This window comes from Herpailurus yagouaroundi, unplaced genomic scaffold (genome assembly GCF_014898765.1).
Source record: "Herpailurus yagouaroundi ecotype Mexico unplaced genomic scaffold, PumYag 199, whole genome shotgun sequence".
Lineage (NCBI taxonomy): Eukaryota > Metazoa > Chordata > Mammalia > Carnivora > Felidae > Herpailurus > Herpailurus yagouaroundi.
Genome location: NW_024412430.1, coordinates 11,316,333 through 11,331,006, shown reverse-complemented (window position 1 = coordinate 11,331,006; position 14,674 = coordinate 11,316,333). Strand labels below are relative to the sequence as shown.

Here is a 14,674-nt window from a genome sequence, read left to right as displayed (position 1 = left end):
TTGTTACTCTAACTTGGAATTCACTGGGGGAAAAAAAGTTCCAATTTTTAAAAGATAATTTTGCTGTTTGTTAGGATTACACAGTAATTTGGCTATCACTGGCAAGAGTTGCATAAAAACTAATCTTCAAAGAAATCTAACAGTAGGAAAGACCTATATTTGACTAATAAAAATATCCATTTGAATTGCCCCGTTGCATTTCCTGGGCACCAGATAGCTTTGCTGGTACGTGTCTTAGAAGCTGGTCAACTCATTTTTTTCTCCATTTAAGAGATGCCCATAATACACCAATAACAACCTATTTGCAACTGTACAGTAAGACTGCAGTTTTTAAGAGGATAGAAGAATTGACACAGAAAGAAGTCATCATTCAAGCTGTCATAGCCTTCTGTGCTGGGCTGTGAGGCTGTTTAACCAACAAGGAACTGTCATCCATGAAAGAAGATGCTGTCTTACCCTTATTCTTTCTCATCACCTTCCTAAAGGGGTGGAGATGGACCTCAACTTTTTCAATTGTTGTCGTAAGATCTGATGCTAACTCACTGTAAAGCACTTAAAATTTATTTTAGGGGACAACCCGGTAGTTGCCAGAGGGGAAGTGGGGGGGGGGGGATGGCTGAGATAGGTGAAGGAGATCACTTACCATGTTGGGCACTGAGTAATGTATAAAATTACTGAATCATTATATTGTACACCTGAAACTAATAGAACACTGTATGTTAATTATACTTGAAAAAAAACTTATCTTTAAATCTACTTCATAACTTTTTTAAATGGTAGGAAGTTACTTTGTTTTGAAATTGTAAGATTTTGAGTCCAGAACAATAATAATAAATTTGAAAGTGTCTCTTTTTAAAACCTGCTGGGTTGTGGTTCCTAAAACAGCAAAAATTTATCCTTAAATTAGGTATTTTCATAAGTCTAATAAGTAAAATCAGAAGAGCCTGAATAGTATTTAAAATACTTTTCACTGTGCATATTTAGTAAATACAGTGTTTTTTCTTTTCAGAGCAATCCGAAGTTCACAAACCCCCTGAGTACAACACAGGTTTTACTTCAATACTTTATTGCTTGGCTTGGCTTACTGACCTGTTTTCTTCACACACTGAAATTTCTTCACTGTCAAACCCACACAGCTAAGTCATTACACATGAAGGGTATACCACTTTCCTTTCTGTAGGCAACTGCACTGTCAGCAGAACATCTTTATTGAGATGTACTGAGTTGGTTTCTTTGGGCCCCATTTTGAAAAGTGTTCATTTTAGAGCAGATACTCATATAGCCTTCACCTAGTTTTTCCATTTGTCAACATTTTGCCACATTTGTTTTCTTTCCCCTGCTTTTCTCCCCTTTCTTCCTTCTCTCTTCCTCTTCCACACCTCTTCTATCTCTCAGTGGTTTTTTGGAACCACTTGAAAGTAAACTGCAAGGGTGACCCCCTTTAGCCCTAAATATTTCAGCAGGTATCTCCCGGGCATAAGAACATTCTCCCATATAACCAAAATGCCATTGTGGGTTCTTTAGAAAATTAACATTAATATCCCTTTTAATATATTGTAGTGTGGTTCATTTTGAAGTTGCTCTCAATAACGTATCCCCCCTCCCACCAAATGCGTTGCATTTGGCTTTTATGTCTCTTTCAATCTAGAACAGTCCTTCTGCCTCTTTTGTTTTTTATGTCAATGACTTTTTTGATGAGTCCAGGCTGGTTGTCTGATAGAATGTCCTATGTGCAAAATTAATTTTTCACAAATATTTAAAAATTGACCTAAGAACCAGACTAAGTGTTCTGAACAAGTTGATGAAATATGTGTATGTTTATGTGTTTGTCTTCTAGAGTATGGTCTCCGGCTTGGGAGTCAGATTTTCATAAAGGAAATGACCAGAACTGGTCTGGCAAATAAAGATGGCAACCTGCATGAAGGAGATATAATTCTCAAGGTTGGTGATACAGGGTAGAGAACAACTGAATTCATGTTTATCTTTCTAGTCCAAATTTCCTATTTGAATGCTGATAGAGTGAAACTTTGATGAGATGGGAGTCAATAATAAGACAAAAGCTGGGAAGGGCAGTGGGGTGAGATTTTTATCACAAAAACCAGACATGGAGATTTGTAATAGTGTCATGTTAGTTTTTTAAAAAAAAATTCATTGAATACTTTCTTATTCCCTGTTTATTTAAAGTTTAAGCTCCTATTCCCTAAACTAAGGAAAGATGAGAGGGAGAGTTGGTAGTACATGAATGTTGAATGTTTAATAGTTTCTGTAAACCTCTCCAGTCAGGAAACATGTTCCAGTAGTAAACCAAACCATCGTCTTGAGCTTGGAAGTTAAATAAATTAGCAGAGTAACTTAAGTATACCACAGCTCTCTCATGCCTGTCTTTGAGATCCAGGCATGCAGGGTTATATTTAATTTAAAGGATAATCCATTTTTATTCAGTCATCCTAAAACTCATGTTGTTTGAATAGCTGAGCAAAGACTTTACACTTTTATAAGGGCAAAATACAAACTTGCTATTTTGCTGTGAATAGCTGCATCACATGTAACATGACCATTATTCATAAACACAGATAAATGGAACTGTAACTGAGAACATGTCTTTAACGGATGCTCGAAAACTGATAGAAAAGTCAAGAGGAAAACTCCAGCTAGTGGTGTTGAGAGACAGCAGGCAAACACTCATCAACATCCCGTCGTTAAATGACAGCGACTCAGAAATAGAAGGTAAAGAGGGGGAAGCCTGTGAGCTTGGCTGGAAACAAGGAAGGCTGTTGCTTTTCCATTCTCACTGTAGTATAGCCATCCAGCTGGAAGTTAAATTTACAACAAAAGCTTCTGTTTTAAAATTTAATTCGGATAAGTGGTGGTTATTTTCTTACTAAAGTGTCTGCTGATACTAGTTTTCCAATATGAAATTCAGGTGGACTTGTGAACTCCCCAGTGGAATCTGTTTCAGGCCACTGAAAAAAAACTTGTTCGTAAAAAATATATGTGTGAGTGGCTCAAAGACCTAACCACATCCATTTGTAAATTGTTCAGTCTTGTACTTTCTTGCATATGTTTAAAAAGCGGTATTAATATTTCAAATAAAGGGAAGGTTATATGGAAGATAGCTAAACAGTCAGAATGGCTGAATATTGTGGTATTCATTAATTAGCAATCTGTGTCATCTCTTCTGTCTTAGGAAGCAATACTCACTTCTTAAATCTGAATTACACATGGGGGTCACATTTTAACGATGCAAAAACTTACCAATAAAAATAAGTAGGTATGATACTGACTAACCATCTAGTACTGCCTTTGTGCAGAAGAACTTGGAAAATATTAAGTACTCAAGTTTGAAGACAGACATGTTGATTTTTTTTTTAAGTTTATTCATTTTTGAGAGAGAGAGAGAGAGAGAGAGAGAGAGAGGCAGAGAAAGAAAGGAACACAGAAGCCGAAGCAGGCTCCAGGCTCCCAGCTGTCAGCACGGAGCCTGATGCACGGCTCAAACTCACAAACTGTGAGATCATGACCTGGGCTGAAGTTGGATGGTTAACCAACTGAGCCACCCAGGTGCCCCAGCCATGCTGATTTTTAAAAGAATTACTTTATGAAACCATACAACTTAGGTTAACTTCCATCATATCAAAAGTCTAATCATTTGGTTACTGCTATGAGTGCAGTGCAGGAAAACAGAGCAGGAGAAATAATCCCAGTATGCTAAGAGCTTATAGGTTATTTACTTGCTATTTCAAGTGTTATCCTTAGCCCATTGGCTGCATGAGCCTCTGGGAGCTTGCTGGAATCACAGAATCACAGGCCTGATTGTGTGCTAGAATAGCTAGTCTAACAAGATCCCAGGTGATTCGTATGCACATTTAAGTTTGAGAAGCACTGCTCTGTGTGGTTAAAAATGAGTGGATACATGTATGATCCAGTAATTGAATTCTGACTCCTCAGTAGCAGCTTTGATGGAAGGTGTAATGAAAGAGGAACATAAAATTCTGAATTTGGCTTCCTCTTTATTAATTAATGTCTTTCCCTTCAAAGGCTCAGATTTGCTTCAAGGGAAGACTGCTAGACTAACAGCACATTTACTCCTGCCTCTTTTCCATTTCTCATATTGGCTTACCCAGAGAATAATATCACTTCTGGTACAGTCTTCAATATCTTAATAAGAAGTCTTTTCTTATTTTTGAAACCAGATATCTCAGAAATAGAGTCAAACCGATCATTTTCTCCAGAGGAGAGACGGCAGCAGTATTCCGATTATGATTATCATTCCTCAAATGAAAAGCTGAAGGAAAGACCAAAGTAAGATGATGTATACTTTCCCTCATGCGCGACACCGTGAATGTACACACATACATTTTACAGATCTGTTGCATTATGAGACATTAACATGATGTGTGCTTAAGTTCAAGAGAGGACATGCAGAACAGATGGTCCAGGATGGGCGCCACACCCACTCCCTTTAAGTCCATGGGGGACGCTGCAGCTGCACTTGGCACAGAGAACAGCAAGGAACCCAAATACCAAGAGGAACCGCCAGGTGAGGCTCCTTGTAAACAGCTGTGTTCGGAAGTATGTGCTTGGTCATTCCAGAGGGTGGCCAGAAGGAGAGAGAAGTTATTAAGAAATCATTCAGATATGTGGAAGAGGCACTCCAGTCTCTTTTAATATTAAAAAAACTTACAAGAATAATAGCCCTTACCATATGCCAACAGATTGGTCACATTTTTTAAATGTTTCACTATATTTATGGTCTTTGTGTTTCCCATCTCTGATCCCAACCTGAACTGCTCTGCTCTTAACATTTCTGACACCAGGGGCGCCTGGGTGGGTCAGCTGGTTGGGTGTCCAACGTAGGCTCAGGTCATGATCCCGCAGTTCATGAGTTTGAGCCCCATATTGAGCCTGCTGCTGTCAGCTTGAGCCTGGAACCTGCTTCAGATTCTGTTCCCCCCCCCCTCTCTGCCCCTCCCCCATTATCTCTCTCTCTCTCTCTCTCTCTCAAAAACAAATAAACATTAACATTTCTGACACCAAACGTGTGGGTTTCTTCCCCTACTCAACTACCAATTCTCGAATTCTCCAGACACCAACTGATCATCCTACAATTCACTTCAGTCCTGGCACTGGCTACCCAGAGTTGAGTGCCGACCCCACAGGTTAAGCATTCAGTCCCATAAGATACCTTCACTGCAGACACCACTGCAATCCCCAGGTGCTCCCTATACTTCTGACCAAATCAGCTCTGAACCGAGGGTTCCCATAACCTCCTCCTCACTCTGGTTTGATCATTTGCTAGACTGGCTTACAGAACTCAGGGAAGCACTTTATTTCCTATTACTGGTTTTTATACGACAGAGGAACAGCCAAATGGAAGCAAGGTATAGGGTGAAGGGCACAGAGCTGCCAGGTGCTCTCCAGGCGTACCACCCTTCCCAGTATCTCAGTGTGTTCACTGACCCCAAAGCACTCCAAACTCCATAGTTTATGGATTTTACGTAGGCTCTGTCATGTGTGTGATCAGTTATTAACTGAGTCTCTAACCCCTGTCCCCTCCCAGATGGTGGGGAGGTAGGCTGAAAGTTCTAAGCTTCTAATCATGGGTTGCTCTGTCTGGTGACCAGTCCCCATCTTGAGGCTATCGAGGAGTTCTCTCTTTAGAGACCGAGATAGAGGAAATTCCAAGAGATGTAGGACTTGTGTCAGGAACTGAAGGCAAAGAGGAAAGAGAGAAGATTGTCCTGGCACCCATATCACTCTGGAAATTACAGGGATTTTAGGAGCTCTGTATTAGGAACTGGGGGCAGAGACTAAATGTATATATATATATATATATATATGTGTGTGTGTGTGTGTATATATACATACATATATATATATATATATACATTTAGTCTCATATATATATATATATATATTTGTTTTATTTCCTTTATTTTTATTTTGAGAGAGACAGAGAGAGCATGAGCAGGGGAGGGGCAGAGAGGGAGAGAGAGGATCCCAAGCTCTCAGGGCTCATGACTCAGGGCTCAAACTCATGAAAGTGTGAGGTCTTGATCTGAGTTGAAATCAAGAGCTGGACACTCAACTGACCGAGCCACCCACGTGCCCCCCAAATATATATGTTTCCAATCCTGTCACAGTTAAATTTTGTCTTATTTGATTAACTGAAGTCCTTTTGTTTCCCACTTCTGATCTCAACCCCATCCTCCAGCCCTGCCCCGTTGCCCTAAAATTATCATTGTGATTTTACATAATATTTATTGATGGTAAGGGCCGATTTATGTGGTTTTTAAAGTATATAAAATGTTCTTTCGCATGTGACTGTGCACCTGGGATTTTGGAAGTTTCTTACCTCACTTATTTTGAGAAACTATTCGTACCTGCTAATGCCTCCAAATTAAACTTCACCTTAAAGACTTATTTTTGTTGTCTGATGTGATGATTTATATGTAGCATAAGGTACCGATTTGGATTTTTGTGGATTTTGTGATCTTTATAGAGACAAACTCACTCTAGTTCTCTTGTTAATGATAGGTGGTTTTTAATCCACAGCTCCTCAACCAAAAGCAGCCCCAAGAACCTTTCTCCGTCCTAGTCCTGAAGATGAAGCAATATATGGGTATATCTTTCAGCCTCTCTCTCTTTTCCTTTCTCCTTCCATACACCTCAGTGTCCTTAACTGAAGTACACTGGTGTTTTTTAACTGCAGATGGCAGTTTTGCATATAATGGGCCACCGTTAACCAACCTCTATTGTTAGTGTTTATGAGAAAGAGAAATAACTTGTAGGAACAGAAAAATGTGGAATTTGGCGAACTTTGTAATGTTAACTTTGCTTGTCTACTTATCTGGCTGCTTTTCCAGAATGTGATTCTGAGTATTTGAGTTTGCCAAATTGGTAACTCTCAAATAGGTGAAATGTTGCTTAACTACAGGACCTTTTTAGGGTTGTAGTATCCTGACGATCCTAGCATGTGGAGGGAGGATAGAAATGACACAGTGCTCTGCTCTGGATAATGAGAACCCGTGTGGTTCAGTGGTGGTAGAGAGGGGCAGCTTCTGGAGTAAGATCCGACCTTGCTGGACCCAGGTTGTGTCTCCATTTGGCAAGAATCCTGTGGTGGCCGCAAGCTTTCCTTTGGGAGAATCCTCAAGTGGGAGTCAGATGGCCTAGCCCTGCCTTTTGTTTGCTTTCTAATCTTGAATGAGTTTACATAAACACCTGTATTTCTACTTATTAACCAGTTAAGTGGGCCTGCTGATGTTCATCTCATAGTCCCAAAAACGACAGATAAAAACGAGAGATTTTTAATATGTAAATCTCTCCATAAATAGAAGAAATTAAATCTTTCACTAATGTTGTTCTCCTTCACAAAGAAAAATCTCCCATCTTTCTTTTCTAAAACCGAACCGATTGCAGTCCCAATACCAAAATGGTGAGGTTTCAGAAGGGAGACAGTGTGGGCCTCCGGTTGGCTGGTGGCAATGACGTTGGGATATTTGTGGCTGGCATTCAAGAGGGGACCTCCGCAGAACAAGAAGGCCTTCAAGAAGGGGACCAGATTCTGAAGGTAGGAAAAGCCCAGCCCCGTTTCTAGACGTTACTGGGGAAGAGCTGATTATAAGGGAAGTGTCTAGCTCGTGAAAACAGACCAGTAGCAGGTTTGTTCGTGCTAAACATAAGTTCTGTTTCCCTGAATGGGCCCTGTCTTCTCAGTCCTGGAACCCAAAACTCATGCCCATGCCTGTGGGAATTTATAGTGTTTAAGACCCTTGCTAAGATTTTTATTAGTAAGCTTAACAAAAAAAGATTGAGATTCTAACTTAAGGCCTAGGAGGAAGACCTCTCAAAAGATCTTGCTAATGTTTGTTTTTTATTGATTCCCTGCCTGGTTGTCACTCTTAAGGCAGTGTGCTGAACTTGAACAAGGGTGGGTGTTGGCTTAGATCATCAGCCTTGAATCCACTCCCAGTCTCTCATTAGTTCCGTGACCTTGGTTTAATCCTGACACTCAGGTTTCATATCTGTTCAATGGGGATGAGAATACCTGCCTTGCAGGGTCCCTGGAAGATTGGAATGGATAACACTCACAAGGCATTTAGCAGAGTTCCTGGCACAGAGCAGGAAGGTCAATGTCTGTTCTTCTCCCCACTGGAAAATAACAAGTTGCTGCCACTCAGGATGTTGTTTACATCTAAAATTGACCAGGAATGGGAATTTCTGGTTAATCAAATATTGGTCCTTTTAAAGTTACTATATATATGTTTATATAATCTACTACTTTTAGAAAATAAACTCAGCTTTGACATTTCATGAGATACATATAATGTATTTTCCATTGGCTTCTGAATAAAGAACGTCAAATACCTCGTGACTCTGAAAATACAGGGAACTGTCTTCACTGGAATTTCTGCTTCTGTAAACTTGCATTTCATATGAGTTTATTAGGGGGTCTGGTAAAAGTATCTAGGTTCAAAGGAGAGAGGAGAAAAAAAGTTGCAGAATTCCCAAGGAAGCAGGCAACAGAGCCCCAAAACAGGTGGTCCTCTTCCTTGGCTCTTGGCCTCACTGCGGTAGTTCAGATTTCATTTCTGGAGCAGATGAAGGGCAAAGCTTGATCATGAGCTTTGCTGAAGCTTTCCAGTGATATTCTAAACCTTCCTTGGCTCTGGTCAGGATCCTAGAAGACCAAGTGTACCTGAGTGAACCTGGTGGTACCACGTGATCCTAGGAAATACCACTTACCAAGTGTTATCGATAAGAATCCCATCAGAGTGCCAGCTCATACCAATTTACTTTTGGGCTGATACCAAAGGAGAGAAAGCATTATTTCCTAACTAATGTGGGGCTATAGGAAGTCAGGAATTTGGAAGCCTTTGCTCATGAAGGTTCAAGAATAAAATATTTTTGTATCCTTGGGTAAAAAAGATTTTCTGAATTTCCATGAAAACATAGTGAATTCACCCCAAGGCCTAATAAGCCTCTCTGTAAGTTGTTAAAGACAGGAGAGTCATTTCCATGTGTAAAAGTCATGGTATGCAATGTTTATACTTAAGAAAGTGTCTTATTTTTTATCACCCTAGTAAAAGACAAGAAGAAAACTATGGGAACCAGCTTTTTTTTGGGGGCAGTAATCCCATCTGAAGGTCAGACAATAGATGGTCCTCGTTCTTGGGCGTGAATAAATTTTCTGTTAAGGAACTCTCAGCTCTACAAAAGGGTAAAAAAGACTTGAGCTTGCCTACTGGGGCAGAGAAGCCGCTATATAATCAAAAGCTGTAGCTGATACAGAATCCTTTTCAGGCTCACAGCAGACACGGCTAGTCCCCGTAGACTACTAAATAGATTAATGAAAGGGGATATTTCTTGGAGAGGACTGTACAACCTAACCTTCCAGTATCAAAGTGCTGTCCTGGCCTTTTTAACTGTAATTTGTTCCAGCATTCACGGCCAAATTGAATATGTGGGGAACTCTGTACATATACTAAACACTTTTCTTCTGTTGAGGGTTTTTTAAGTGGAGCTCTTCCCTTTGTAAAGATGGCAGCCTGACATGTGGAATGAACACACCAGTGTATTGTGGCAGGATATCTGCCTTATCCGTTAACAGACGTATATGTTTTCATGTTTGGCATAACTCTTTGCTTATTATTTATCTGGTATGGTTCTTATTTCTCTTTCAGAAACTTTTATGGGATGGAAGAGAGAAAGAAACTCCTCTAAGTTTTTAAATGTAGCTACCATGTGTGATTTAATTTTGACCAGTGTAGTTTGTAGCTCGATGGAAGGTCAGTCTCACATGGCCATAGGATGGACAGATGGACCCTCAAGGTCTTCCCTCAAGCCCTATGGCCTTATCTCATTTAAATAAAGATGGGGTGCCTGGGTGGCTCAGTCGGTTAAGCATGTGACTTTGGCTCCAGTCATGATTTTGCGGTCCGTGAATTTGAGCCCCATGTCAGGCTCTGTGCTGACAGATCAGAGCCTGGAGCCTGCTTCAGATTCTGTCTCCCTCTCTCTCTGCCCCTCCTCCACTTGCATGTGTGCTCTCTCTCTCTCTCAAAAAATAAACATTAAAAAAATTTTTTTAAATAAAAATAAAGGCATATAGAGTGCATACAAAAACATGTCACCATATACAGACACAGGTGTAGTAGATATGAAAATGGCATAAGAAAGGATTAGATTCTAAAATCTGATGATCCCTAATTAGGGGATAGAGAGATGGAATGACAGATACCCTAAATGATAAATACTGTTTCAAAGGAAAAGTTAATGGGATTGCTTTAGCAAGTTACTTTATTTCAAAAGCACCAAGGGTCAACCTAATGCCTGTTTTCACTTAATCATAAATTCCAATCTTAATTTAGGCTCAATGATTTTTTTCAGTGATAAAGTAATAAAGACTTCCATAGTCCTCAATGACTGAAAAAAATATTTCGTAGGAATTCTGTATCTTCTTTTTACTTCTATATTGTTAAAATATTAGGTACTTAAAAAACATTTTTTTTTAAATGTTTTACTTAGAGTCATAGTGGAAGAGGGGCAGAGAGAGAGGGAGACTGAGGATCTGAAGTGGTCTCTGTGCTGACAGTAGAGACCCTGATGCGGGGCTTGAACTTAAGAGCTGTGAGATTAAGACCTGAGCCAAAGTCCCATGCTTAATTGACTGAGCCACCCAGGCGCCCCTAAAATAATTTTTATATTTGCTTATTTTTGACTATTCTGTTTTAAAATGATTTTAAAGGTACTGAACAAAGATTCCAAAATGTCTTTTTCTTTGTGCCACATTTCAGTTTTACTTGCTTTGTAACTTACCTTTCAAAACCTAATTACTGTGTCCCCTCTTTGGTTGATGGGGGATAAATGTTGTGGCTCCTTGCCAGAAGCTTAAATATATAAGTCTATCTATTAGGCTAATGGTCTGCCATTTAAGGCTAATGCTCTTCAGTTTCATAAACACATATTAAAAACCTTTTAGGTGACAGAACTTACAGGAGAAAGGTGGAATTGCATTTTTATTTTCAGGCTTTTATTTGAATCAACTTAAAGTGTTAATGCCTTAAGTTGGGCCAGCATGCTTGTTTTGCCATAAAACTCTACCACTCCCTATAGCATTACAGTTATGTTTCATAATTGTATATTACCTCCCTGACCACCTCTATGGGAGACTCAAAGAAGAGACAGACACACAAACATAATAAGAATGTTTAATCTGATCCAGTGACAAATCCTTGATGGAATGGCCTATTTCTAAGGGACGGTTGGCAGTGTGGGGAGGCAGGAGGGTATGGTGACTCACACAGCCTAGGCCCATAGGAGGTATTGGGAGGGTTTCAGTTGGGACACTAAGGACTTTTTTATATCTGGGATTTGCTTTAGGCAGGCCCTGATGAAAACAAAGAGACAAAAACTTAGGTGACATCTTTTAAAAAACCTCTTCTTCTTCTTGTTTTTTGTTTTGTTTTCTTTTTGTTTTTTGCGTTTTTGTTTTTGTTTTTTTTTTCGGTTTGTTTTTCTGTTTGCCTTATCAGGTGAACACACAGGATTTCAGAGGGCTGGTTCGGGAAGATGCCGTTCTCTACCTGCTAGAAATCCCTAAAGGTGAAATGGTGACCATATTAGCTCAGAGCCGAGCTGATGGTGAGCATGTTTGGTTATTAGTTTAATGCGGGGAGTGGGTGAAGGGAGGAAGGATGAGAGAGGTATCTTGGGACCAGAATAGGTAAGTCTGGGTATTAAAAAACTGAAGTATATGTTCACACTCAATTTCTGAGTCATAGGTATGTGGAGAAAATTTGGGTACCATTTAATGTCCTACAGAAATGTCTTCTGTACACCAACTGAAATCATATTACCAGTTGTGTCAATTTGGAATAAAATTGTTTTTCTGAATAGTGATCTGTCCTTAAGTACTGCCTGGAGTTTATGGAGTTTCCATATGCAAGATACAAAGGGCCCCATCTGTGGATCAACTCCCACATTAATGCTTATCTGACAAGTTGCTATACCCTTATCTTGACAATGCAAGTCTGACAACTTGCTATACCCTTTCAGACTTCATTGTTCTCATCTGTAAAATGGGGGTTGATAGCATCTTCCCTGTCTGCTTCAGGGGTTGACTGGCAAGTATATTAGGACTCTCTAAAGCAATAGAATCAATAGGATATATATGTGTGTGTGTGTGTGTGTGTGTGTGTGTGTGTGTGTGTGTGTATGTGTATAGATGTTTATTATAAGGAATGGGCTCACATGATTACAGAGGTTGGCCAAGTCCCAAAATCTGCCGGGTGAGCTGGCAAGTTGGAGATCCACGAGAGCCAATGATTTGGTTCCATTCCAAGTACAGAGGCCTGAGAACTGGGAGAGCTAATGGTGTAGTTACAGTCTGAAGGTTAGCAAGCTCACAACCCAGGAAGACCTGATGCTTCCATCTGAGTCTGAAAGCAGGAAAAAAGCTGATGTCCCAAAAGCTGATGTCCTAGTTCTAAAGCAGGAAGAGTTTGTTTTTTCTTACTCAGTGAAGAGTTCCCCTTTCTGTTTTATTCAAGCCGTCAACTGATTGGCTGAGGCCCACCACATGAGGAAGTGCAATCTGCTTTACTCAGTCTACTAATTTAAATGTTGATGTTCATTCCATAACACCCTCAGTTACACACAGAATAATGTTTAACCAAACATCTGGGCACCCTGTGGCCCAGTCAGGTTGACACAAAATTAACCATTATGGTGACTCATGGAGTTAGCTTTCTGTCCTTGTTTGAGCCCTGATTCCCATCGGGTCTGTTCACTGAGTTTACTAAATGAAGAGAAGTAAAAAGGGTGATCAGGGATAGGAGAAGCTGGTAACTGTGAAGCAGAATGCAACATACAACAATGCTTTTGTTTTTCAGTGTATAGAGACATACTAGCTTGTGGCAGAGGGGATTCGTTTTTTATAAGAAGCCACTTTGAATGTGAGAAGGAAACTCCACAGAGCCTGGCTTTCACCAGGGGGGAGGTCTTCCGAGTGGTAGATACGCTGTACGATGGCAAGCTGGGCCACTGGCTGGCCGTGAGGATCGGAAATGAGTTGGAGAAAGGCTTAATCCCCAACAAAAGCAGGTATCAGAGATCATACACTCTCATACACCTCTCCTAAGTGTTCCACAAATCAATACAGTCCCTTCCCTGCTCAAAAAGGAAGCCCCTATAACTTCATCATTTGTCGTTGTGTCCTCTCCTGTTACCTATTCCACCTATTCTTATTTATGAGGTGTGGCCCGGGACCGTGAGATACCCACTAAATGGTCTGCTGTACTTAGTTAGCATCATGTGGTTGGCTGTTGCACCTGGCTGGTGTTTCAACGGTTTCCAGGGGAGTGCCTGCCACCTTGTGTAGCCTACAAGCAGATTACCAAGCGGCTGTAGCAAACCAACACGCCTCTCAGAGACAGGTTGCCCTTGTCCGCTGTCGGGCCCGCATCCTTGGACGGGGCTGATCTATCCCAGTTAACACTTGTTGGTTGGCTGACTAGGGAAAATAGTAAAGATGATTATACTTTGGCATGGATTTTAGTTATGTTTATTGTATTCCATCCTACCAGAATGAGCCAAGTTTATTGTGTTCTGAGCTATTTCTGGTAGGTTTTCTGTGCACCCAACCATTCTTTGCTTCCACTGTGTGGAGAATGTCCCCACGTTTCCCATTCTGTGAAACCTCTTCTGTGTCAAGCTGCATCTTCTCTATTCCAAGTTCATAAGCAGTATTGACTAGACTTGGTTAATTTTAACTTCATTTGTGCATTTTCTGGCTTTTGAGATTTACTTCCTGTGGTTTTTTTCTCTCAGAGCTGAACAGATGGCCAGTGTTCAGAATGCCCAGAGAGACAATGCTGGGGACAGAGCAGATTTCTGGAGAATGCGTGGTCAGAGATCTGGCGTGAAGAAAAACTTAAGGAAGAGTCGGGAAGATCTAACAGCCGTTGTGTCAGTTAGCACCAAGTTCCCAGCCTATGAGAGGGTTTTGCTGCGAGAAGGTGAGGAAGCTAAGTGGGGCCTAAGGAAATGATCTGACTGGGCTCTGAGCCTGTTTTTCTTCATTTTCATACTGTAACAGTCAGGTTCAAACTTACCATACCACTTAGACCAATGCCAGGTTATAGCGTTGGAATCACACTCAAACATGAAATAAAATTTCCAAAAAAGTGAGCTGTGCCAACTCTTACATGGAGGTGTATTTCCACATCTTATGTTATTTAATTTTTTTAATTTTTGGGGGGGTGGAGGGGCAGAGAGAGAGAGGGAGAGAGAATCCCAAGCAGGCTCCAGGCTTAGTGAAGAGCCTGATGCAGGGTTTGATCTCATGACCCTGATCATGACCTGAACCGAAACCAAGAGTCGAAAGCTTAACCCACTGAGCCACTTGGGCGCCCCTTCAGTTATTTCTTCTGATACTACCATTCAAAAGTTTTCATATATTGCCTATAGTAAAGTTTTTTTTTTAAGTGTTTATTCATTTTTTGAGAGAGAGAGGGAGAGCGCGAGTGGGGGAGGGGGGAGAGAGGGAGACACAGAACCTGAAGCAGGCTCTAGGCTCCAAGTTGTCAGCAGAGAGCTTGAGGCGAGGCTCGAACCCATGAACCATGAGATCGTGACTTGAACTGAAGTCAGATGCTTAACTGACTGAAAC

General features: G+C 40.7%; 1 protein-coding gene across 9 annotated transcripts in view; it reads left to right on the top strand.

The window, feature by feature from the left end:
- The window catches only part of TJP2 (tight junction protein 2), a 130,063-nt gene that overhangs the window by 98,255 nt on the left and 17,134 nt on the right, over positions 1-14,674 (top strand). For all 9 annotated transcript variants that reach the window (XM_040449407.1, XM_040449406.1, XM_040449400.1 and 6 more), the window contains 9 exons: positions 1,838-1,941; positions 2,574-2,727; positions 4,194-4,302; positions 4,407-4,540; positions 6,556-6,622; positions 7,423-7,573; positions 11,538-11,646; positions 12,897-13,107; positions 13,834-14,021. In XM_040449407.1, coding sequence (XP_040305341.1) covers positions 1,838-1,941; positions 2,574-2,727; positions 4,194-4,302; positions 4,407-4,540; positions 6,556-6,622; positions 7,423-7,573; positions 11,538-11,646; positions 12,897-13,107; positions 13,834-14,021 — 1,227 coding nt within the window. The remainder of the gene's footprint in view (positions 1-1,837; positions 1,942-2,573; positions 2,728-4,193; positions 4,303-4,406; positions 4,541-6,555; positions 6,623-7,422; positions 7,574-11,537; positions 11,647-12,896; positions 13,108-13,833; positions 14,022-14,674) is intronic.